At 43.3% G+C, this 23,398-nt stretch overlaps 1 protein-coding gene across 4 annotated transcripts in view; it reads right to left on the bottom strand.

Annotated features, from left to right (window-relative positions):
- Positions 1 to 23,398, bottom strand: part of CARS1 (cysteinyl-tRNA synthetase 1) — a 146,272-nt gene that overhangs the window by 94,047 nt on the left and 28,827 nt on the right. For 2 of the 4 annotated variants that reach the window (XM_033928484.1, XM_033928483.1), the window contains exon 2: positions 2,232 to 2,323. Coding sequence is in view for 2 of the 4 variants with exons in the window: in XM_033928481.1 (XP_033784372.1) it covers positions 2,232 to 2,323; positions 13,569 to 13,814; positions 22,231 to 22,252 (360 nt within the window). In the remaining 2 variants the exon portion in view is untranslated. Of the gene's footprint in view, positions 1 to 2,231; positions 2,324 to 13,568; positions 13,815 to 22,230; positions 22,374 to 23,398 lie in introns of those variants that run through there. The other 2 variants (XM_033928481.1, XM_033928482.1) reach the window with 2 other exon arrangements.

Genomic DNA, 23,398 nt, shown 5'->3' with positions numbered 1-23,398 from the left:
CTTTTTTGTTTGTTTATTTTGTTTACACCATAGCGACAGTGTGGTTAGGAGAAGGCAAAGGGGGTGAAGAGGCTATAAAAGGGGTGAAGAGGCTATAAACCAGGATGTTTGAAAAAACACCCAATTGGGCAGGAAAATCGAATCGAAAAACCAATTCAGTAGGCTGAATCGAATCAAATCGAAATTTTTTTTCCTGAATCGGGCAGCACTAACAGCCAGAATACAGGAGCTAGTTGAATAGTGACCATCACCTGCTGGGAGATAGAGCATACTGAAGATGCAGGAGGTGTACCAGCCAATAGGACCACCTGTTAATCAATTTCTCTATCTCCATCTGCTGGTAAATGTGTGTTATCCCATTGGTCTCTTGATTCATCTGCTGCTGTTGCTAAGGAAACTCTTGATTATTGTAATCTCATTTACTTGGGTTGTCCATAATATTTATTTAAATGGTTACAAACTGCACAGAACACGGCAATTTGTTTGATTTGTTCTTTTAAAAAAATATGACCATGCAACTGAGTAACTATCAAAAATTAAATTGGCTACTTATTAAAACCAGAATCATGTTTAAATTTGCATGCACGTTCATATGGATTGCCTGACCCAAGAGGTTGATTTATTGCTGGATTTGGCAAATGTAGAATCATAAAATTACTGCTTGAAATAAAATATATTTCTGACTTGGCTTCTGAGAGACTGAGGGCCAGATGTACTAAACACAGTTGCTAAGACTGCGCGAGTCGCTGTTGGCCAATTTTGGAACAGCGATTGATAATCCAACAAGTTTTTATGCAAATGATTTGCACGGAGATTTTTTATTGCACCCTTTCCTAAACCTGGGGATGTACAGATTTTCTGCTTCTTGCACCGTGTCCCTGAATAGGGACCAGGCTTTCTCTAAGGTCTTCGTTTGTCTTGAGCTGTTTCTGAGTTTCTTTCTCACCATTGCTCTCATAGCATCGTAGTTCCAGGTAATCCAATCTAAGCCAACAATGAGGCTTAGCACATGTCCTCAATTTACAAAAAGGCACATTGTTATGAAATTACCCCTTAAGTGAATCACCCAAACAAGTGCCTACGTTTCTTTATAAATTAGATTTTCAGAACTATACCCTAATCATGAACAAATTTTCACACACAAAGGTATACCTTAAATATAAATTAGGACTGCAGGAAGATTATAAATTTTAGTTGCAATTAATATGTAATATTTTAAAAGAAAATATGGCACCTCTCTCCTTTCCCTCCAGCCCCCTCCTCTACAGCACTTATCTCCCTTCAACCTCCAGCTATCCCTCTCAGGGCCAGCCCTCACTTCTCTCCAACCTCCTCCCTACCCCCACACATCAGCACCTCTCTTTCCCCCCCCTCCACGTACCACCACAGATCCAGCATCTGTGTGCTCCCTTAACCCCCACCATGGCGCTTTAAACATTACCTAGCTGAGAGCACTGAATCAATCTCCTTGTTGTCTGTGGTGATGATAGTGAAGTACACATACTTGATGCTCTGGAAGTACACATACTTAATGCTCTGGAACTTGAGTCCTTAGCACTTGGAGCGCTTCTGTCAGCGAACATGCTCAGTCTGTCAGGGTCGGTACGCACATCTTCTTCCAGAACAGAGGCAAGTTATGACTGCGCTTCCCCTGCTCGGCCAAGCCTCAAATGTCAGCACCCTCATAGCCCCTGTCAGGTTTCTCCTGGTGCTACTGCAAAAGCGATTGGTAGGTGAGAAGTACTGGGGCAGGCTAGAGTTCCAGCAGCGGGCCATGGGGGCAGCCAGCAGGGCAGTGGTGCTGACCAGTGGGATCAGACCTGGAGCTACCTCCAAAACAAGTACTGAGTAGACAGGAAGTTGAATTAGCAGGTGGCAGAGGGAAGTCACCACCACAGGCCTATAGGAATCATTGCTGGCAAGGTAATGTTTAAAGCATCGTGGCAAGGATTGAGGACAGGAAAGGGAACGGACAGATGCTGGACCTGCGATGGGGAGGGGGAGGGGCAAGTCATGAGCGAGGTTTTAACGTCATTAATGCTTTAAAGTTATTAATGTGCGTAAAAAATTTAAACACATTGATCATGTAAAAAACACATTAAAATGCACTCCTAATATAATTATGTGCATATATATGTGAGACTTTGATAAAATATGCATAAACAACTCAACTCCAGGAATGCCTACGTACAACACGTAACAGTATCCTCTGTAAAGTGCAGTTTGCTTACCTTATTGCGAGTGAGACTGTTGTACAGACGGAGTTTAGGTGGTTCCTTTGCTTCAGGTGGAGACCACTGTGGCTGCACTCGTCTGCCTTTACCTAAGAAAATGCAAGCAAAAAAGGTTCAGTTCATGCTTTCATAATCGATAATCCTAAATGGGTTAAGGGGACCTGCAAAGGAAGTAGAGGTAGTGGGACTATTGGGAAAAAGCGATCATAACATGATCAAGTTCAAGGTTGAGGTAGGAATACCAAAAGGAAAGAGAACCATAGCGACAACTTTCAACTTCAGGAAAGGAAACTACGAAGCAATGAGGGAAATGGTAAGGAAGAAACTTAGGAACACTTCCAAAAAATGGCAAACGGTAGAACATGGCTGGTCTTTTCTCAAGAACACGGTGAGCAAGGCGCAAAATCTATATATCCCCAGATTCAGAAAGGGGTGCAAAAAGAGTCGAACAAAAGAACCGGCGTGGATAACTAAAATAGTGAAGGAAGCGATAGGCAATAAGAAAAATTCATTCAGGAAATGGAAAAAGGACAAAACTGAGGGGAACTGGAAAGAGCACAGGAAGTGTCAAAAAGAATGTCACCTAGTGGTTCGAAAAGCCAAATGAGACTATGAAGAGAGGCTAGCCAGGGAAGCACGAAATTTCAAACCGTATTTTAGATATGTTAAAGGGAAGTAACCGGCTAGGGAGGAAGTGGGACCGCTGGACGACGGAGACAGGAAGGGAGTGTTGAAGGAGGAGAAAGAAGTTGCAGAAAGTCTTAACATGTTCTTTTCGTCTGTATTCACAAACGAAGACACATCCAACATACCGGAACCTGAACAATTCTTCAATGGAAATCAAGCAGAAAAATTAACAAACATGGAAGTGAGCCTTCAAGATGTACGCAGGCAGATAGAAAAACTAAAAACTGACAAATCCTCGGGTCCAGACGGAATCCATCCAAGGGTTCTTAAGGAATTAAAAGAGGAGATAGCGGAACTACTGTAGCAAATTTGCAATCTATCCTTGAAAACAGGCATGATCCCAGAGGACTGGAAGATAGCCAACGTTATGCCCATCTTTAAAAAGGGATCAAGAGGTGACCCAGGAAACTACAGACCGGTGAGTCTGACCTCAGTTCCGGGGAAAATGGCGGAAGCACCGATAAAAAAAAAAAACATCGATGAACATTTTGAAAGAAACGAACTTCTGATAACCAGCCAACATGGTTTCTGCAAGGGGAGATCGTGCCTAACGAACTTATTGCACTTCTTCGAAGGAATTAACAAACGGATGGACAAAGGAGATCCCATAGACATCATATATCTAGATTTCCAAAAAGCCTTTGACAAGGTGCCCCATGAACGCCTACTCTGGAAACTGAAGAACCATGGGGTGGAAGGAGACGTACATAGATGGATCAGAAACTGGTTGGCGGATAGGAAACAGAAGGTAGGAGTGAAGGGCCACTACTCGGAGTGGAGGAGGGTCACGAGTGGGGGTCCTGCAGGGCTCGGTGCTTGGGCCGCTGCTATTTAATATATTCATAAATGATCTAGAAACAGGGACGAAGTGCGAAATAATAAAATTTGCGGACGACACCAAACTATTTAGTGGAGCTCGGACTAAAGAGGACTGCAAAGAATTGCAAAGGGACTTGAACAAACTAGGGGAATGGGTGACAAGATGGCAGATGAAGTTCAACGTTGAGAAATGTAAAGTATTACATGTGGGAAACAAAAACCCGAGGTACAACTATACGATGGGAGGGATGTTATTAAATGAGAGTACCCAAGAAAGGGACTTGGGGGTAATGGTGGACATGACAATGAAGCCGATGGCACAGTGCGCAGCGGCCGCTAAGAAGGCAAACAGAATGCTAGGCATAATCAAGAAGGGTATTACAACCAGAACAAAAGAAGTTATCCTGTCATTGTATCGGGCGATGGTGCGTCCGCATCTGGAGTACTGCGTCCAATAGGGCAGAGTACGGTATTGGTGTTCAAGAAAGGAATGGCCAATTTCCTGCTGGAAAAGGAGTACAGGGGTATAGATAGAGGATTACTGCACAGGTCCTGGATCTATTGGGCCACCGCATGAGCAGACTGCTGGCCACGATGGACCTCAGGTCTGACCCAGCAGAGGCATTGCTTATGTTCTTAACTCTTTTATGACAGAACTATGTGCAAAATGAATGGTTTTGAAAAAAACATCCATCTTCTTTCCTATAGACAGGTGTAGTTGTCCTGAGCAGCTGGGTAGTCGCCTCAAAACACATGTTTTTGGGGAAGGCAATCATTTTCTTCAGCTCCTCCTCCTTTCTCAGTAGACTGTGCTGTAATCCCTCAGTTTATACCAAAGCAAATCAAATAGCACTAGATAACAAAATGCACATAAAGGAGGGGGGTATGGGGAAACTCACCAAACCACCACCATTATTCTGTTCTTCTTTGTAAATAACATACATAAACCATATGAATTTAAAAACATTCAAACTTAAAACAAAATGGACCAAACAAGCCACCTACCTAAGTGCAACCTGCACCAACAGTTAAGGATTTGTTACCCATACTTGTTAGGCTTCTGAACTGATGAAGCCTCCTCGCTCTGCGACCCTGCTCGATAGGAAAATGAAAACATCTGTTAAACTATACCTGACCAAGGCAGACAGTCAACTCTATTATATTACTCTTCTTGACACTTCAAGCAGGTAAACAAACCAACAGACATGCAGGCTTGAGGACCTCTACACCCATCTAAAGGAAAGAAAATTAATCATAGTAAGAACCTAATCTTTCTTTCCAGCGTTCCCTTCAAAAATCTTGAAACATCCGTGTAAGCAGCTAGAAGGAACTTATCAACTTGCTCTAGAAAGCACAAGAGATTCACTATCAGTATCTTAAGTTACCCAACAGCTAGGTCCTTCTCCAGAACACCCTGGAGAAATACTAGGATAATAGCAGCTGGCACTTAGAAAAGGCTCCACATTTCTACTACTGCACCATGACTGAAACATTTTCCAAGCCTTTGCATAGGCAGTTACTGTTGCCAGTTTCTTAGACCTGAGGAGAGTTGCAGTAGTCTCTATTCTTTAGTTGCAAGCTCAACAGCCATGCCGTAAAGCACAGTTACTTACCGTAACAGGTGTTATCCAGGGACAGCAGGCAGATATTCTCTACATGTGGGTGATGTCATCCACGGAGCCCCATCAAGGACAGCTTTTCAAGCAAACTTGATTGAAGATCTCAAAGTTTGCTAGTGCTGCCCACGCTTGCGTGTGCCTTCCTGCTCCACTAGAGGGCGCATCCCCTCCTTGTGGTCTTCAGTTCAGATAGCTAGCAAAGAAGCCAACCTCGGGGAGGTGGGAGGGTTGCGAGAATATTACGGTAAGTAACTGTGCTTTATCCCAGGACAAACAGGCAGCATATTCTCTACATGTGGATGACCTCCAAGCTAACCAAAAAGGGACGGAAGGAAAGTTGGCAATTTATGAAAACAGATTACGCAAAACCGACTGGCCAAACTGGCCGTCGCGCCTGGAAAAGGCGTCCAGACAGTAGTGAGAGGTGAAGGTATGAACCGAAGACTGAGTGGCAGCCTTGCAGATCTCCTCAATCGGCGTGGACCTGAGGAAAGCAACAGACGCCGCCATTGCTCGTACTCTATGTCCCGTGACCCGACCTTGCAGCGAGAGACCAGCCTGAGTGTAGCAAAAGGAAATACAAGAAGCCAACCAGTTGGATAAGGTGCGCTTGGAAACAGGACAGCCCAACCGATTAGGATCAAAAGAGATGAAAAGTTGAGGTGCAGTCCAATGAGACTCAGTGCTTCACAGGTAAAAGGCCAACGCCCGTTTAAAGTCAAGTGTAGGAAGCGTCACCTCACCAGGATGTGAGTGGGGCTTCGGAAAAAACACCGGAAGAACAATGGACTGGTTGAGGTGGAAATTCGAAACCACCTTAGGCAAGAACTTAGGATGTGTTGAATTGGACTCCCAGGTCTCCACAGATTGCGTTGGCTCTAAGTGGCTTTTCTGGAAATTGATTAACTAGCCTAAGTGTTGCAGCATCTGCACAACCCAATCTACTGCAATCTCCCCTCAGCCAATTGTCCAGATACATAGTAAATGACAGCAGATAAAGACCTGAATGGTCCATCCAGTCTGCCCTACAATTACATGCATTACAATTTCATGATTAAATTGTCTTTTTTTCTTTGTTTCTTCTAGACCACAACCCTTAGAAGTCTACTCGGCACTGTCCTTATGTTCTAACTACTAGAGCTGTCGTTGAAGCTCATGCCAGCCTACCCAAACCATCTCCTTTGGGGAATTCAGACCGTGAAAGTTTGCCCACTCATATTCTAGTTAGAGATCCTCTGTGTTCATCCTACACTTTTTTGAATTTTGTCACCTCCACTACCTCCCTCATGAGGGCATTCCAGGTATCCACCACCCTCTCTGTGAAAAAGAATTTCCTAACATTACTCCTAAGTCTACCATTACTCAACCTCAATTTATGTCCCCGAGTGTTCTTAACCATTAGAGCAGGCTGGCTAGGCAGGTACCCTGAGAACAGAAAAGTCTGCTAGTTACAGACTTTTCCGCCGAGAGTCTGCATCCCCTTGCACAACTGGGAAACATATGCAGCATTAAAGTCTCAAAATTTGGGAACAAAACCTGAAAAACAAAACAAAAAGTCAGAGCAGATCAGATGCCTTCTGAACAGGCTTACAGAAGGGGAAATCTGAGGGATTACAGCACAGCCCACTGAGGAAGGAAAAGGAGCCAAAGAAAATGACTGATGTCTTCTGCAAAAACACGCAGATTGAGGATGACTACCCAACTGTTCAGAACCTCTACACCCTATACAAATCTATGGAGAATGAACAAGGCAACCACCACAATGTCCTGGGTTCCCAGGGGGCCAAAACACTTCCCAGTGGCAGAGGTACAACCTACATGCAGGTTCTATGACCACTCTCAGGTTTCTGCCCAGCCATGGGCAGAATATGATTGTAAATAAACACAGAATATGATGGTAAATAAAAACAGCAAGATCCACCTACTGTAGTTTGCTCATTCCTGATTTAACACCACAAGGCTAAGTTTGATCACCAAAAACAGAGAATCTGATAACAGATAATAATTAAGACCCATGTAGTCCACCCATTTACCGTATTTTTCACTCCATAAGACACACTTTTTCCACTCCCAAAAAGGGAGTGGAAATAAGGGTGTGTCTTATGGAGCAAATACTCCCCCCCCCCTTTTTTTTTTTTTAAAGTCCCCTTTCCGCACTCCTGCCTGTCTCCCTCATCGGACAGCTCTTCTTCTTGTTCGGGCAGAACAGCGCAGAAGGCAGGCGCGTGCTGTTCGCATTCCTGCCTAGTCCGGCTCTGCTTCCCGATTGGCTGCAGTCAGTTCTCACAAAAAGGGGACTTTAAAAAAAGGTACCAGGGGTAGGGGGAGGGGAGGTGCTGCTGCTGCCTATAGTGGGTGTGGTTGTGCCTCTGCTGCCTATGGGGGAGTGCCTGTGCTGCCTACAGGGGAGGGGTGCCTGTGCTGCCTATGGGGGGTGCGTGCCTACGCTGCTTACAGAATTTTTGCTCTATAAGACCCTGTCCCGGCCTACCACTAGACCACCAGAAGGGATACAGGGCAGGGCAATGGGAATTTTTTTTTTCTTGGGTTTTCCTCCTCTACAAGTGGGTGTGTCTTATGGTCCGGTGCCCCACAAACCCCAAATGGTCGACATTTCCCTTCACACGTTTCCCAATTAAAGATCTAATGTGCCCATCCCATCATCTCAAATTCTGCAACCATATCTGTTTCCACTGCTGGAAAGATATTCTATGCATTTGTCACACTATTCTTATTTATATATTTATGCCATTTATACATCACTTTCTATACCCAAAGCAAAGTAAAATATGCTATGGTAACTATAAAGTCATACAATACAATAAGCCACTAAAATTGTAATAAAACCTTAGCAATTTTCAATAAAATATATTTGTACATTTTTATTTTTATGTTTGAATACTTACTTTTCCCCCTACCATTGTTTCATTTTTGTCTGTATATTCCAGTAATGATATCTTCTTTTAATCCCGTTTTATCATATAAGTATTTAAACTTAATGTAAACCGCCTAGACGTAATAATAGGTGGTATATCAAATAAATAATAATCTTGATATAGATTAACATTAATAAGAGCTTGTTTTCTAAAAGTCAATAAGTTGTTAAACAGTCTACTGACTTAGGGTTACCTTATTGCTCCAGAAAAAGGACATATTGAGACATCTGGGCTTTACTTACATTAAAAGCAATGGAAGTAAAACCCGGTTGTTTCAATCCATCCTCCTTTTTCTGGAGCCATATGTATCCCTATACTGACTGCATCGGGAAACCATCTGTGTTAGAGCTATTTAAAAGCCCACAGGACTTCCTTGTAGCCTGCAAATCAACAATCTAAGTTTCCAAGTTTAATAGTTTCTTGATATATAGCGTCTATCCCAAGTATCTAGATCAGGGGTGCCCAGACTTTTTGGGCTTGCGAGCTACTTTTAAAATGACCAAGTCAAAATGATCTACCAACAATAAAATTAAAAAAAAACACAAAGCACAATGTACGCAGAGAAAATATTAATTATCATTTATATTCTGAGGTTTTTTCAAAAAAGTCAAGGCAGATGACTTTATGCAATGTCACCTCAGTAACAGTTATACAAAAATAGATAAATATACCCCATCCCTTTTTACTAAACTGCGATAGCGGTTTTTAGCGTAGGGAGCTGCGCTGAATGCACCACGCTGCTCTCAACGCTCATAGGCTCCCCTTGCTAAAAAACGCTATTGCGGTTTAGTAAAAGGGGGCCATAGTACAAAATATAGACAGCAGATATAAACTCTCAAAATGGACACATTTTGATCACTAAATTGAAAATAAAATCATTTTTCCTACCTTTGTTGTCTGGTGATTTCATGAGTCTCTGGTTGCACTTTATTCTTCTGACTGTGCATCCAATATTTCTTCCCTTCTTTCAGCCTGCTTTATGCTTCCAGACCTCATTCCCTCCACCAACATTTTCTTCCACTCTCCCTGCCCCCCTCCCCTTTCTTTCTTTATCTCCTTGCCCCTCTTTCTTTCTGTCTGTCTTTCTCTCTCCTTTCCCCCTTTCTTTCTGTCTCCCTGCTCCCCCTTCTTTCTGTCTCCCTGCCTGCTCCCAAGCCACTGCCGCCACCATCAGGGCACAGGCCTCCAAACCACCATCTCCCCTCCTTCCCCTAGGAGCCACAAACACTACCTTTCACAAGCTGCTGCACAGAATGGGAGTTTCCTGCATGTATTTCCAAGGACGGTCTCCCCCAGAGACATCAATGAAGCAAAGAGGCGTTCGATCAGTTCTCTCCCCCCCCCCCGAATCCTTCCTTCCTCCCGCTTTTACCCTCCACACCGCCGTCTCCGAGGGTGCTCACGCTCTCTGCCGCTTCCTGCTCCTCAGTCCCTCCCCCACTTGACGCAACTTCCTTCTTCTGGTGGGGCGGCCCGTGGCAGAGGAGAAAGTTCCAGGGCTGGCCTGGGAATCCCTGAGAGGTAGGGGGGGGAAGGAGGCTGACTGAGTGACTGGCGCCGTTCCATGCAGGTAGTGAGTAGAGCTGCCGGGCGCGCAAGGACCGCCAGGATGTTTCGGGTCCATCTGGTTTTTGGGATGCAAGTAGAATGCGAAGGCAATGCAATCGACATGCGTTGCCATCACGATCGACCTTTTGGGCACCCCTGATCTAGATGGTATAACAAGATTAATAAACCATAATTTCACTTAAACCAGGGATCTCAAAGTCCCTCCTTGAGGGCCGCAATCCATTCGGGTTTTCAGGATTTTCCCAATGAATATGCATGAGATCTATGTGCATGTTTCAAGTTTCAAGTTTTATTAAAATTTTGATGTATCGCAATATCATTAATTCAAAGCGATTTACAATTAAAAACAGGGTCTTAATTATTAACTACAACCAACACAAACGGACCTGACGTACCAATCCATAAGGGAAGAAGGGAGAACTACAATAAGTATAGTAAAGAATACATACAAGGAAAATACAAATGGAGGGTAAGAAGCTGAATTTCTGTTAGATAGCCACACACCAGCCAATTCAGCCAGATTTATGTTAGAAAATGAGAACCTGGCCAACCGCCATCCCCATCCCACCCAAGAAACCGCTATGCAAGTGGTAACCTCCTAAAGATGTTCACCTTTATTTGCAAATTTACACATACAAATATTGGCAAATACATGACCTTAAGTGGAAAAATGTATTTTAGAAAGCTGAGATTTGTACACATGATTTCAAAAGATGTCTATCAAGCATGGTGGCGAGGGCTGGACATGTTCCATGCGGGACTAGGGAGAGGCCAAAAATAAACATGCATTTACAATTTCAGATGGGCAGACTTGTACGGTCTGTGTCTGTGTATGGCCGTTTGGAGGATGATGGGCAGGGGAGGGCTTCAATGGCTGGGAGGATGTAGATGGGCTGGAGTAAGTCTTAACAGAGATTTCGGCAGTTGGAACCCAAGCACAGTACCGGGTAAAGCTTTGGATTCTCGCCCAGAAATAGCTAAGAAGAAAAAAAAAAAAATTTAAATTGAATCAGGTTGGGCAGACTGGATGGACCATTTGGGTCTTTATCTGCCATCATCTACTATGTTACTATGTTACTATGAAATTAATGTCTAGGACTCCCCAACCCCAAGACCAATATTAAGGCTCTCAGGAACATCTAGGTTTTATAAAGGTGTTCATTCCAGGCAGTGCTCTTTAGGAGGGATTAGGTGAGATTGCTTTCTCAATTCTCCAGTGTCCTCCTTCCCCTCTCCCAATCAATATTGTCAAACAATTGCAGTTCCACAACTAAACTGTGAAAACAGACTTGTAGGTTTCTAAATGGCAAACACACAAGCCTAAGTATTAGAGTTACACAAGTATACATGTTTAAGTGCCTGCCCATCCTTAAGATGTGTACGTTGACATCACAAACGTTGACAGTTGCAAAATGGGTGCTGTCTCCACACATCTGAAATATACACATTCATTCTTGCATTTATTTTAGAAATGCTTTTGCATCGCCAGATCCTTTTCCAAAGCTACTAAGAGTTTAAACTACAATATGCAGCATATCAAATAAATTGAACCTTGAAAGAATTACTATAATTATAAACATCCCAACCTGGAGTCTCAATTCTGATTTGTACGTTCTCCTTTTATACACTAAGACAGTGTTTTTCAACCTTTTTTGGGCAAAGGCACACTTGTTTCATGAAAAAAATCACGAGGCACACCACCATTAGAAAATGTTAAAAAATTTAACTCTGTGCCTATATTGACTATATATAAAATAATTCTCTTGAATAGGAATCAAATAAACACAAAGAAAGTATTTTATAATTACTTTATTATGAAATATTAAGTAAACAGAATAGTGAAAAATTATAAAATACTTTATTCATTGCGAAACCTGGGCCTGTTTGGCTGAACACAAAGCTGATATTCTGGCTGGAATCGTCAACAGCTCTCAGTCTCTCTCTGTATTTGGTTGTTGTTGGGCATTATCAAAAAAGGTATCACTAACAGAACGAAGGAAGTTATCCTGCCACTGTATCGAGCAATGGTGCGCCCACATCTGGAATACTGCGTCCAATACTGGTCGCCATATCTCAAGAAGGATATGGCAATACTCGAGAGGGTCCAGAGGAGAGCAACGAGGATGATAAAGGGCATGGAGAACCTTTCATATGCTGAACGGTTGGACAAGCTGGGGCTCTTTACCCTGGAAAAACGGAGACAGAGGGGACATGATAGAGACTTATAAAATCATGAAAGGCATAGAGAAGGTGGAGCGGGACAGATTCTTTAGACTAGAAGGGACAACAAAAACAAGAGGTCATTCAGAAAAACTGAGAGGAGACAGATTCATAACGAATGCAAGGAAGTTCTTCTTCACTCAACGGGTGGTAGACATCTGGAACGCGCTTCCCGGAGAGGTGATAAGACAGAGTACAATTCTGGGGTTCAAAAAGGGACTGGATGACTTCCTGGAAGCGAAGGGGATAACAGGGTACAGATAGAGGTTTACCTTACAGTACATTAAGCGAACAGGGTATGGACGTTTTAGGTTAGGTAGGGAACACTTATAGGTCATGGACCTGGGGGGCCGCTGCGGGAGCGGACTGCCGGGCACGATGGACCCCTGGTTTGACCCGGCAGAGGCAATTCTTATGTTCTTATATGACACTCCCGCTCTAAAGAAATATGCATGGAGCTACCAAGTGGTCTCTGGGCAGGGTTTTAAAGAGTGCCAAACGCATCAATGAACTTCTATTTGTTTCCAGCTGGACTTTGGGGCTTAAGTATTGGTGCAATTGATCACAAGCAATACATGCGGTATACATCTGCTGTTACAACTATCAGGCCTTTGAAAAAGAACGCAAAATGTAGGAACTAAGCAAGACAAAAGGAAAAGAAACTACTACATTTTTAATCCTCCTCCTACTCCTCACTCTTTAATAAGCAAAAGATGTCAGCTAACCAGAAGCAGTTGCAAAAGTGGAAAATTCTGGGATTTCTAATTTGTTGGATTTCTATGACAAACTTTAGCTGCAAACTAGATAAGTTGTTTTACAGCAACTTCCTCAAAGCACAAGTTCTTGAGACTTAAAAAAAAAAAAAAAAAATTAAATAAGCACCTACTCCATAGTATTATATATCTTGAAGAATTTAGTAGGGTGGAAAATTTTGCAATTACAATGCACTGGGAGAAACAGTTTCAAATACCATCACATTTACCCCCTCCTTTACAAAGCTACATTAGCATTTTTAGTGTCAGTCATTGCAGTAACAGCACCAACACTTATAGAATTCCTATGAGCATCTGAGCCGTCACTACCGCAGCTGGCACTAAAAACACTAGCATGGCTTTGTAAAGGAGGGGGTTAATAATCAGTGGCATAGTAAGGGTGAGTGGCACCCCCCTCCCCCACCTCCCCTTTCCCTGTACCTTTATAACTTCTCCAACGGTGTCGGATCGCCCTTTGACATCACTTCCTAGGCGTGTGTCTCGGAAGTTACATCAGAGAGAGCAGACATGGGCAGCAACCTCATGCCAGGGAAGTAAAGAAGAGAAGAAGCGCGTGGCAATGAGAGGAGGAGTGGTTACGCGCCCACACACACACCCCTCCCTTACTACATCACTGTGTGTGCTATGACAAGCAGACAAGCTCTCACCTTGTAGATTAGTAACAACTACAACTCAGATAGCATGTTCACCCACTTAAAAGTCATTACTCACTTGTCGGGAATTTATTAGTGTCACTTTTCCCATTGCTGTCATCATAAACTGCTTCTATGTGCCTGTACCACCGAACCACATGGAAGTACTGGTCAGGAGGTGGCCCCGAAAACTGTCTGAGTACTTCCACATCGGACTGAGAAAACGTGAACCCCTGGATATAGCTACGAGTGCTGAGGTACTCGTCCAAGATTTTCACCCTGGCCACCTCGTCACTAAAGCTCACTAAAAAACTGCAGTTGAAAGCTGCAAACAAATAAAAGAAGAAACAGCATATTCAGTCAACAGTACAAAAAAAAAATAACAAAAACCTACCACCACATCTTCTAACAACCAAAGGTGACCAATTACATGAAAGTGAATAAGATGCAGGTTGGGCAGCAAATGGAAACTAGGGAATTCTCACCACCTTCCCCTCTCAAAAAAAAAAGTTACTACATTTTAATTAAAACAGCACATTAATACTAGTACTGAAAGTTAGTCTACTTGTATTTTTGCTAACTAGTTGTCTTCCTGTTCCTTTGAATCTCCAGCTCAAATGGAACTGGCCTCAATGAGAAACAGCTAGCACACAGGCTTTCAATTACAACTATTCAGGGATTTTGATCCTACTTTTATATCCTCCCCCAACTCCACCCACTCAGTACAGCAATACCCTTGAGGCAGGGGCCACAAACAATTGTCCCTGGAACCCAATATGGTACCTAAATCTAACCAGTAGGTATTGCCCTTGAATAATACCTAGGACTGAATGTTACCGCCTCAGCATTTTTAGCTAAACCAGGAACATGTCCCATAATCTGAACCTTGATCCATCACATTGTTGGGCACATCACACACTTGCTATTTTGAGCTAATATTTATACTTTGTTTCAATACTCCTTTACTCAAAAGTCTGGTTTTAAACAGGGCTCTGGAGTTGGTATATATATACATACTAGTCTTTAAGCCCGTTACATTAATGGGTGCTAGAATAGATGTGTGTGTGTGTCTGTCTTTCTTTCTCTCTCCTTGGCCGTTGTCTGTCTATCTTTCTTTCTCTCTCTTTCCTCGGCTGTCCACCACAACCCCTTGCCTGCTCCCCGTCCAGCAGCAGCCCTTCTCCATTCGTTTTACCTCCCCCCTGTCCAGCAGCACCTCTTTCCTGCTCCCCCTGTCCAGCAGTAGGCCTTCTCCCTTCCTTTTACCTCCCCCCCTGTCCAGCAGCACCTCTTCCCTGCTACCCCTGTCCAGCAGTAGGCCTTCTCCCTTCCTTTTACCTCCCCCCTGTCCAACAGCACCTCTTCTCTGCTTCCCATGTCCAGCAATAGGCCTTCTCCCTTTCTTTTACCTCCCCCCCTGTCCAGCAGCAGCCCTTCTCCCTTTATTTTATCTCCCTCCTGTTCAGCAGCACCTCTTCCCTGCTCCCCCTGTCCAGCAGTAGGCCTTCTCCCTTCCTTTTACCTTCCCCCCCTGTCCAGCAACACCTCTTACCTGATCCCCCTGTCCAGCGGTAGGCCTTCTCCTTTCCCTGATCCCCCTATCCAGCATTATCTAGCCTCTTTGAAGAGGGCCGGCCTAGCAAATGCCCCGTGGCTGCTGCATTTGCTGGTCCGGGGGTGAGAAGAGGCGTCCCGGCAGCAGCAGCGCAGGAGTCAAACCGCCACCACCGCTGAATCCGCCCCATGCGCCACAAGCTGCCCCTCGCACCAGAAATCAAATTCTGCACGGAGGCAGATCTCACGGATTTTCTACTGCACATGTGTGGGAAGGGTTTTATTGTAGAGGATACGTACATACATACATACATATTTCTTTTAATTCTATATTTTCTCCTATTTCTGTGTCTTTCAGTTCTGTGCTTTCTCCAAAAACTGTACATAAGGTCTCATCAAAATAGTTATTAACTATTCTATATAAATCTCTCAATTCATTAGTACATTGTGTCACATAGTCCTGGGGAGCCAGTAGTATATCAATAACTATCAATGTTTATGACACAAAAAAAGTTCTCATAGTTGATTTATCTACAGTAAAAGAAGCAGATGATTCATTTGTCCAACGGCAGAAACTTATCTGAACACACTTAGAGCTAAAGTTTCAAATCACATCGGCCTCCTCATTGTCTGCTCAGCTGATCATGCCACTGAATTCCCATCAATGCAGCTAGCAAAGTTGTTCCCTGCTTGAAACACTCTCTATTTATGTGGATAAATTTATACATAACAATGTGGTATTGCACGGCTATCGGGCGTGACCCCTATGGCGATGGGGTTGCCAGTTCAAACTCTTGAACTGGTAGTGACAATGTCACCATGGACCAACGCAATAGAGTAGTAGTAATACTACGTCAATACAAAACTGTAACTTTAAAAATGACAGAACTATGTTGAAATAGAGGTTGTTGCCGTGGCAACGTCTCCCAACTTTGTCCCCCTTTTTCAGCCATTGTTAACCTGCGTTGAAAATGAAGCCCACTTTTCTAGGGGGTTTGAAATATGCTCTTTCTAATGAGACTGATTTGAAAGAGTTTCTGAAAGGTATTTTTCTGTAAAAGCAGGCTGAAAATACCCTATTTTTGGCCTTTTTACACAAATTAGCAACTTTACACTTAATTTGTAAACTAATGGAAAGAGCTTGGAGGTTGAAATTGTACTTTTGAAAACAACGTTGTACTGAGACATTATGCGCCAAATTTCGCATTTATTACTCAATTATTGTGGGAGCTAAATAATGTCAAACTTTGACTTTTTTTGGAGCACTAATTTTTTCGGCCAAGTTTACTGTAATTCAGCCATTCACTCAGTGCTCGACAAAAATTATTATTGGTAGCACTGAATAGAGCTCCAAAAGTTGTGCAGGGTAGCTAAGTTTCAGTTTTTTTGGAAACATAGCTCGTAAGATATTGTGTCTCAAAGTTGTCAGAATGTCACTGTCGTACTGTATGTCATTGCAGTATGGGGTCAAACAAATGGCTATATTTCCACGAATATTCCACAGGCGAAACTAAAACTTTATCAAAATCCGTGATGGTCATGAGGGGAGCCCTTGATCACTTGACATGGAATAACCCAGAAGGGAAAGATAATTTATACCTTTGGGTGGGTCTGGTAGATTCAGGACTCGAGGAGTTATAAGATAGTGGGATTAAGGGAGGAAGGATGCCATGAATGATCTTAAAAGCCAGGCAGGAGCATTTGAAATGGATTCTGGAAATCACTGGGAGCCAGTGAAGTTTGGCTAGGAGTGGGGAGACATGGTCAGACTTGCGTTTTGCAAAGATCAACTTGGCTGCAGTATTCTGGATTAGCTGGAGTCTTTGAAGACTTTTTTTTGATAGGCTTAAGTAGATGGCATTGCAGTAGTCTAATTTGGAGAGGATGATGGATTGGACAAGGACGGCAAAATGTTGTTGGCAAAAATAGGATCTTACTTTCCTCAGCATGTGGAGGCTGAAAAAGCATGATTTAGCCAAGGAGTTGAGGTGATCACTGAGGGAGAGAGAAGAATCGATAATGATGCCAAGGACTTTGCTTGAGAACTCAAGCTGCAGTGCAGCGCCTGAGGGTAGTACGAAGAGGGTGGGAAGGTGTTCTAATTTTGGGCCGAGCCAGAGTAATTTTGTTTTTGATTCATTCAATTTCATCTGTACCAAGGACCAGGAATGGAGTCTCATTATGCAAGCTGTAATGTTCTCGTGGAGGTTGGTGAGGTTCTGGTCTGTCTCAAGGAGGACAAGGATGTCATCAGCATATGTGTAGATTGTTTCAAGGAGGGATAATTGGAGGAGTTTCAGGGAGGACACATAGATGTTAAAGAGAATAGGGGATAGGGGTGATCCCTGAGGGACACCGCAAGATGGTATCCAAGGAACGGACATGGTGCCATTTGTGTTGACAGTGTAGGAGCGAGAGCGTAGGAAGTTTGAGAACCACTTTAGGACGGTGGATTCAATTCCTATCTCAGAAAGTTGATAAAGTAGTATGTCATGGTGGAGAACATCGAAAGCTGCAGAGAGATCGAATTTGTTACGAGAATGTAGTTGTTGCACCTTAGAAATTAAGGAAACTAGGAGAGATTCGGTGTTGAAGCTGGGTCTGAAGCCATATTGGTAGGGATAGAGGATGGAGAATCTCTCTAGGTAAGAAGAAATTAAGAAATATTATTTTTCCTGATTTCCTACACTGAATTATAATAAATTACAAGAATGCTAATTATACTTTGTTTCTTTGGTTCACAGAGCAGTCAGTGTCGCCCACAGCATTTCCAGGATACTAGCAGTCACATTTACATAATTTTACTCACAATAAATACATATTACAACGCTTGCCCTGACTGCATAAATGTCATTGATTTTAAGTGCATACAAATTCTATGTATCGATATTGTACAAACAATGTGCAAGTAGTCTGTAACAAGGTCTGATGCCAGTTCTGTGGAAGCACTAGGGCCCAGATTCTCAAAACTTACTTTAATGCTATCACTAAACCGTTTTTCTTTTTTTTCTTTATAAGATTTTCACATTATTATCAAGCATATTATCTTGTACAGAAAGTGTGATCAAGCAAACATAATATTTAAATTTACTTTCAATTCTGAAAATAAATCAAAGTATAACAAAATAAGAAATATCTTTACTTAATCACACACTAGTCCTCAATTCAGGATCCAAGATTAACAATAAGAGTGATTAAATTAAAATAAATCTTTACAAAGAAATCCCTTAATCTGCTGCTGGAAGAGAGCTAATTATTACATGGATGCAACTGGTTCTTCACATTCAAGACGTTTCAAAGAGAGGAAAGCAGTCAAATGAGCTGGTTCTACAAACACATATTTTAAGGACAGCAGGCAGCTATTCTCACATATGGGCGACATCATCAGCAGAGCCCGGATGCGGAAGCTCGCAAGCAGACTTGCTTGAAGAAACTAGAAGTTTCGAGTCCACCGCACTGCGCAAGTGCCTTCCTGCCCAGCATCGGTCTATAGTCATTCCTAGTAGTTTTATGGTTGGGACTTTGTCATTTTCGAGGAGGATGAATTTAGTTTTGTCTGTGTTGAGTTTCAGTTTGTGATCTTTCATCCAGGTTGCTACTGTTTCTAGTGTTCAGTGTAGTATGTTTGTCATGGCAGTCTTTGGTTGATCAAAAGGTATGAGAATGGTAATGTCATCTGCATAACTTTAGGTGGTGATGCCTAGATTATCTAGGTATGTTCCGAGAGATGCAGTGTATATGTTGAAGAGAGTAGGGGATAGTGGGGATCCTTGTGGTATGCCGCAAGGGCTGGACCAAGGTTCAGATTTTTCTTTATCTGATTTTACTCTATATGTTCTGGATTTTAGGAAGCCTTCAAACCAAGAGTATACTTTATCTGAGATGCCTACTGCATCCAAGATTTGCAATAGGATGTTATGGTCTACCAGGTCAAATGCTGCGGTAAGGTCTAGTTGTACGAGAAGCATTTTTTTTCCTGTGCTGAGGTGTTGTCTGGCTGTGTCAATGATGGAACCTAGTAATGTCTCTGTGCTGAAGTTGGATCTGAAGCCAGATTGCGTGAAGTGAAGTATATTATGGTCATCTAGATAGTTGGTGAGGTGTTTGGCTACTAGTCCTTCTGTCAGTTTGACATATAGAGGTATTGCGGCAATGGGTCTGTAGTTGGATGGTTGGTCTGTTGGTCCTTTTGGATCTTTTTGGATTGGGGTGATGATGATTTCACTGAGGTCAGTTGGGAAAAGGCCGTCAGTGAGCATGGTTTGTATCCATCGCAGAAGTAGAGTACGGAATTTTGTGCTGGAGGTTGTAAGGAGATATGATGGGCAGTGGTTAAGGTCACAGGCTGCACTTTTTGTAGAGTTTATTGAATTCAGACCATTGTATGTTGGGGAATTGAGACAATGTTCTATCAGCTTCAGTTGCTGAAATAGCCAATTCTCTACCTGATTGTTCCAATAAAGTTGAAACATCTAAGGGTTCTTCTTGTGGTTTTCCAACATCTTCTTTCTTTGAAAATCCTGATTTTTTTATAGGTTAATAATATAACCTTGTAATAGGTGGTAAAGAGCTCTCAGGTATTTTAAGGATTTCCAGGAAGTAGCGCTTTATCATATCTCATGGAGAGATTGATAAAATTTTTGGAAAGTTAATTAAATGTAAATTATTAGCCTGAGTATTGTTTTCTAGAGCTTCCAATTTTTTCCTCAAAATTAAGTTATCTTTAACAAGTAAATCTTCATTATTCTTAATTTTTTTTAAGTCCTTATTTTCTTCCTGAATATCTGATTTCAATGATACAATGTCTTGCTTTAAGATCTTAATTTCTTCTTTCTGGATTTTTATTTCTTTATCCAAATATTTTATTTAAGGATTAAGGGAATTCCCCAAATTGGACACTAAGTCCCAAAGAGAGTCTAAAGTGACTTCAGAGGGTTTAGTAGGAGGAACAAAATTTATTTGTGCCTTTAAGGATTGTTCAATAGGCTGGTTTACCGCTCTGAAGTTTTGGTCCCCTTTAGCTGAAGTTGTCCCCATCGTTGGTTCTTTCAGGAGGAATAAATCACTCTTAATTGTTTCAGATAACAAGCCCTCCGACACACTGGCCTCTCGAGAGAACATGCCCTCCTCTGGTGTGCTCTCCACTCGCAGAGAGCTTGTTCCCAGCGTCGGCGGCTGAAGGGGCAGCATCCTTACGTCGGGGCTCAGTGTAACATCGAGCCCATGGGTGTTAGCCGCAGCACCACTCTCTTGTCGGCGTTCCCTGCGGGCGAATCCCCGACGATACCTGCTCACTCAAGAGACACCTAAAGATGTCATCTACAGCAGGCAATGGGGCTTCTGAGCATCGGGAGGCTCCACCAATGCTTCTGCCTCTTCTCTTCGGCATCACAGAAGGTAAGAGAGACAAACTAAAGTGTCCTCTCAACAGTCAGCAAGCAGCAGCCATCTTGGATCCACCACTAATCCGTTTTTCAATGGTTTAATCTGCACACATTTTAGCAGCGGATTATCAAAATGGCTTATCTCTGTTTTTAGAGAGGTTTATAGCAGTCTCTGACACTGCCATGCAAATGGGCTTCTCAACATTAAAATAATAATAATATCTTTATTCTTCTATACCGCCATAGTCAGATGACTTCTAGGCGGTTCACATCGAAAAGGGCTGGACAATCAGCAAATTACAGAAAGCAAATGGTGAAGATACAACATATTACACGAGGAATAGACAGAAGGAAAAAATTAATTTAGTGTGGCTTCTGATTAGCACTCCAGTGGATTCTTAAAAATTGCCGAGCCATTTTCTAACAGCGGCCTTGGCTTTTGGCGACAAAAATCAGCGACTGGTCAAGGGGTGCCAGTACAGTGACAGCACTGTTTTAAACCCTGGCATGGGAGTGTTGGAGACTGCTAGAAAAGCCGTTTGTGACCCCTCCCCCAACCCAAGAGCGGGAGAGATGCCATCTCTCTCTCCCGCTGCCAAGCGAACTGCCCCCTGCAGCGGGAGAGATGCCCATTCTCTTCTGTTGCATCACAACACCCCCACTTGCCTCCAACCCCTCTCCCCATACCTTTAATTAGATGGCTGACCAGAGGGATATCTACTCCTTCTGGCCAGCTGGCCCGCCTCTTTCAAAATGGGCATTCCCCTTCCCAGTGCATCCTGGGATGCACCGGGGAGGAGCCTGGGGCTCTACTGGGCCCAGACACCCCCAATGGGAGGGGCCTTAAACTACTTAAACCAATCAGAGCCCCAGGCCCCTCTCCCGGTGCAGGCCCATTTTGGAAGAGGTAGGCATCCCTCCGGTCAGCCATCTAATTAAAGGTACAGTGATGAGGGGTATCTGTTCCACTGTTGTGTTTTCAGGGGGGGGGGGGGGGGGTTTCTATGCATGTGCCCAACGCTAATCACCAGCGATAGGCATTTGCAAATTTAGCAAGTCTTTGCAACTCTCTGCCAACCTCATTTACATTTTTTGTAGAATGACTCGCTTTTTTAAATTTGCTACCAAAATAGCTGTGATAGCAGCCCGTCATTTTCTAGTGCTTTTTTTTTTTTAAGACTCTAGGCCTGGGTGTTTAAACTTCACCTTCAAGGAAGAAGTAAGTTGCATTGAGTGTATCATCTTTAATCATCCTGATAAATTGGTAGCTACGGATTGAAACTACTGCTCCTAAATTAAGAATCTGTACAAATTACAAGGAAACATAAAACTGGGTAGCACAGAAGGACTTAAGGCCCATCTAGTCTTCCCAACTATGCTCTAAATGTTAAGTACTTCACAATTAAAGATGCCCGCAGCTCTCCCCATGTTCCCTTAGATCACAGGTGTCAAAGTCGGTCCTCGAGGGCCGGAATCCAGTCGGGTTTTCAGGATTTCCCCAATGAATATGCATGAGATCTATGTGCATGCACTGCTTTCAATGCATATTCATTGGGGAAATCCTGAAAACCCGACTGGATTACGGCCCTCAAGGAGGGACTTTGACACCCCTGCCTTAGATCGTTTAGTTCCCGCCATACATTGTTCGATTAAGTTGGAGTGGAAAAGAAAAGTAAACGAAACTAGACAAGTTAAACATCTGCTTAGAAAGATGCAACCTTTCCATGACTGCAAAGTCAACTCTACGTACTCCCTTATTCACGCAATCACCCCAAAAAGAACCCGTATCCCAGCAGTACTAACCCTGCTCCCCAGCAGCTGCCATTCCTCCGCAAGACTCGGCTTTTGATGCAACCAATCAACACAACGTGTCCGGAAACGCCTTCCAACGAAATTTCCGGTACGGCTCGTAACCAGGCAACCAGAACGTAGCACTTCGGCGACGCGCCGAACGTCGTTTTGTTTATTATCCTCGCGCACAATGCTGGGCTAGAGGAGTTGCTCGCAGCTTGGAGCATGCGCTCTCCAGGGTACTGACTCTATTTCCTGGCGCGCTCGCTGCATAAGATGGAAGTAATTAGCCTAGTTTAATTACGGAAGAGTGAGATCAAATACACAATTGAATCCGGCCCTGGTTTTACACTATTATATGACTAGGTTTGTAGTTTTATCTTTTGTTACTAAATTCCCTTAAAAAAAATCGGCTGGATATCGTCTGTATTAATATGCACCTTAAGTAAATCATAATTGAAAGACCTTATATCAGTGGTCTCCAACTCAAACCCCTTTGCAGGGCCACATTTTGGATTTGTAGGTACTTGGAGGGCCTCAGAAAAGATATTTCTTCGGTTTATATACCGGGTCATCTCCTAATAGAGCGCCACTCGGTTCACAAATAATTAAGACCAGAATACGAACCTGAGAAAGAGAATGTGGAAAATTTGTCACTCCAGTAGGTAAACCATTAAGATATTGTGTGAACAACAAAGTTTTTAGGCTTTGCGAAATTGGCATGAGGCAAAGCTCCTTATAGTTTATAAATCTTTCCTTTTTTAATTTGATTGTTTATCATTTCAATACATCAAATATACATAGATGATCAAAGAAATACAAAATTATAAACTTACTTAGCTATACAAACACAGCCCCCCCACAAACCCTCATCGCCCCCCCCACCCTTATGAACACTCCCCCCCTGCTTAAACCAGCATTCTCTGCCCGCCAGGGCCGCCATCAGGGCAGTACCACCAGTCCTGCATTCAGGGGCCCGGAGCTGACAGGGGGCCCGGGCTCCCCCAGGGTCCTAGGCCACAGTCTAGGGGGAGGGGCGGTCCGCCCCACGTGGACAGGGGAGAGCTAGACGGGGGACCCGCGGAGTTCAATACATCTCGAGCCGCGAGGCTCGTCTTCTGTTCCTGCCTGCCCTGCCGCTCACATATAGCCGATCGCAAGTGTTCCCCGATGTCAGCGC

Source organism: Geotrypetes seraphini, chromosome 19 (genome assembly GCF_902459505.1).
Source record: "Geotrypetes seraphini chromosome 19, aGeoSer1.1, whole genome shotgun sequence".
Lineage (NCBI taxonomy): Eukaryota > Metazoa > Chordata > Amphibia > Gymnophiona > Dermophiidae > Geotrypetes > Geotrypetes seraphini.
This window is presented reverse-complemented; position numbering and strand designations above follow the sequence as displayed.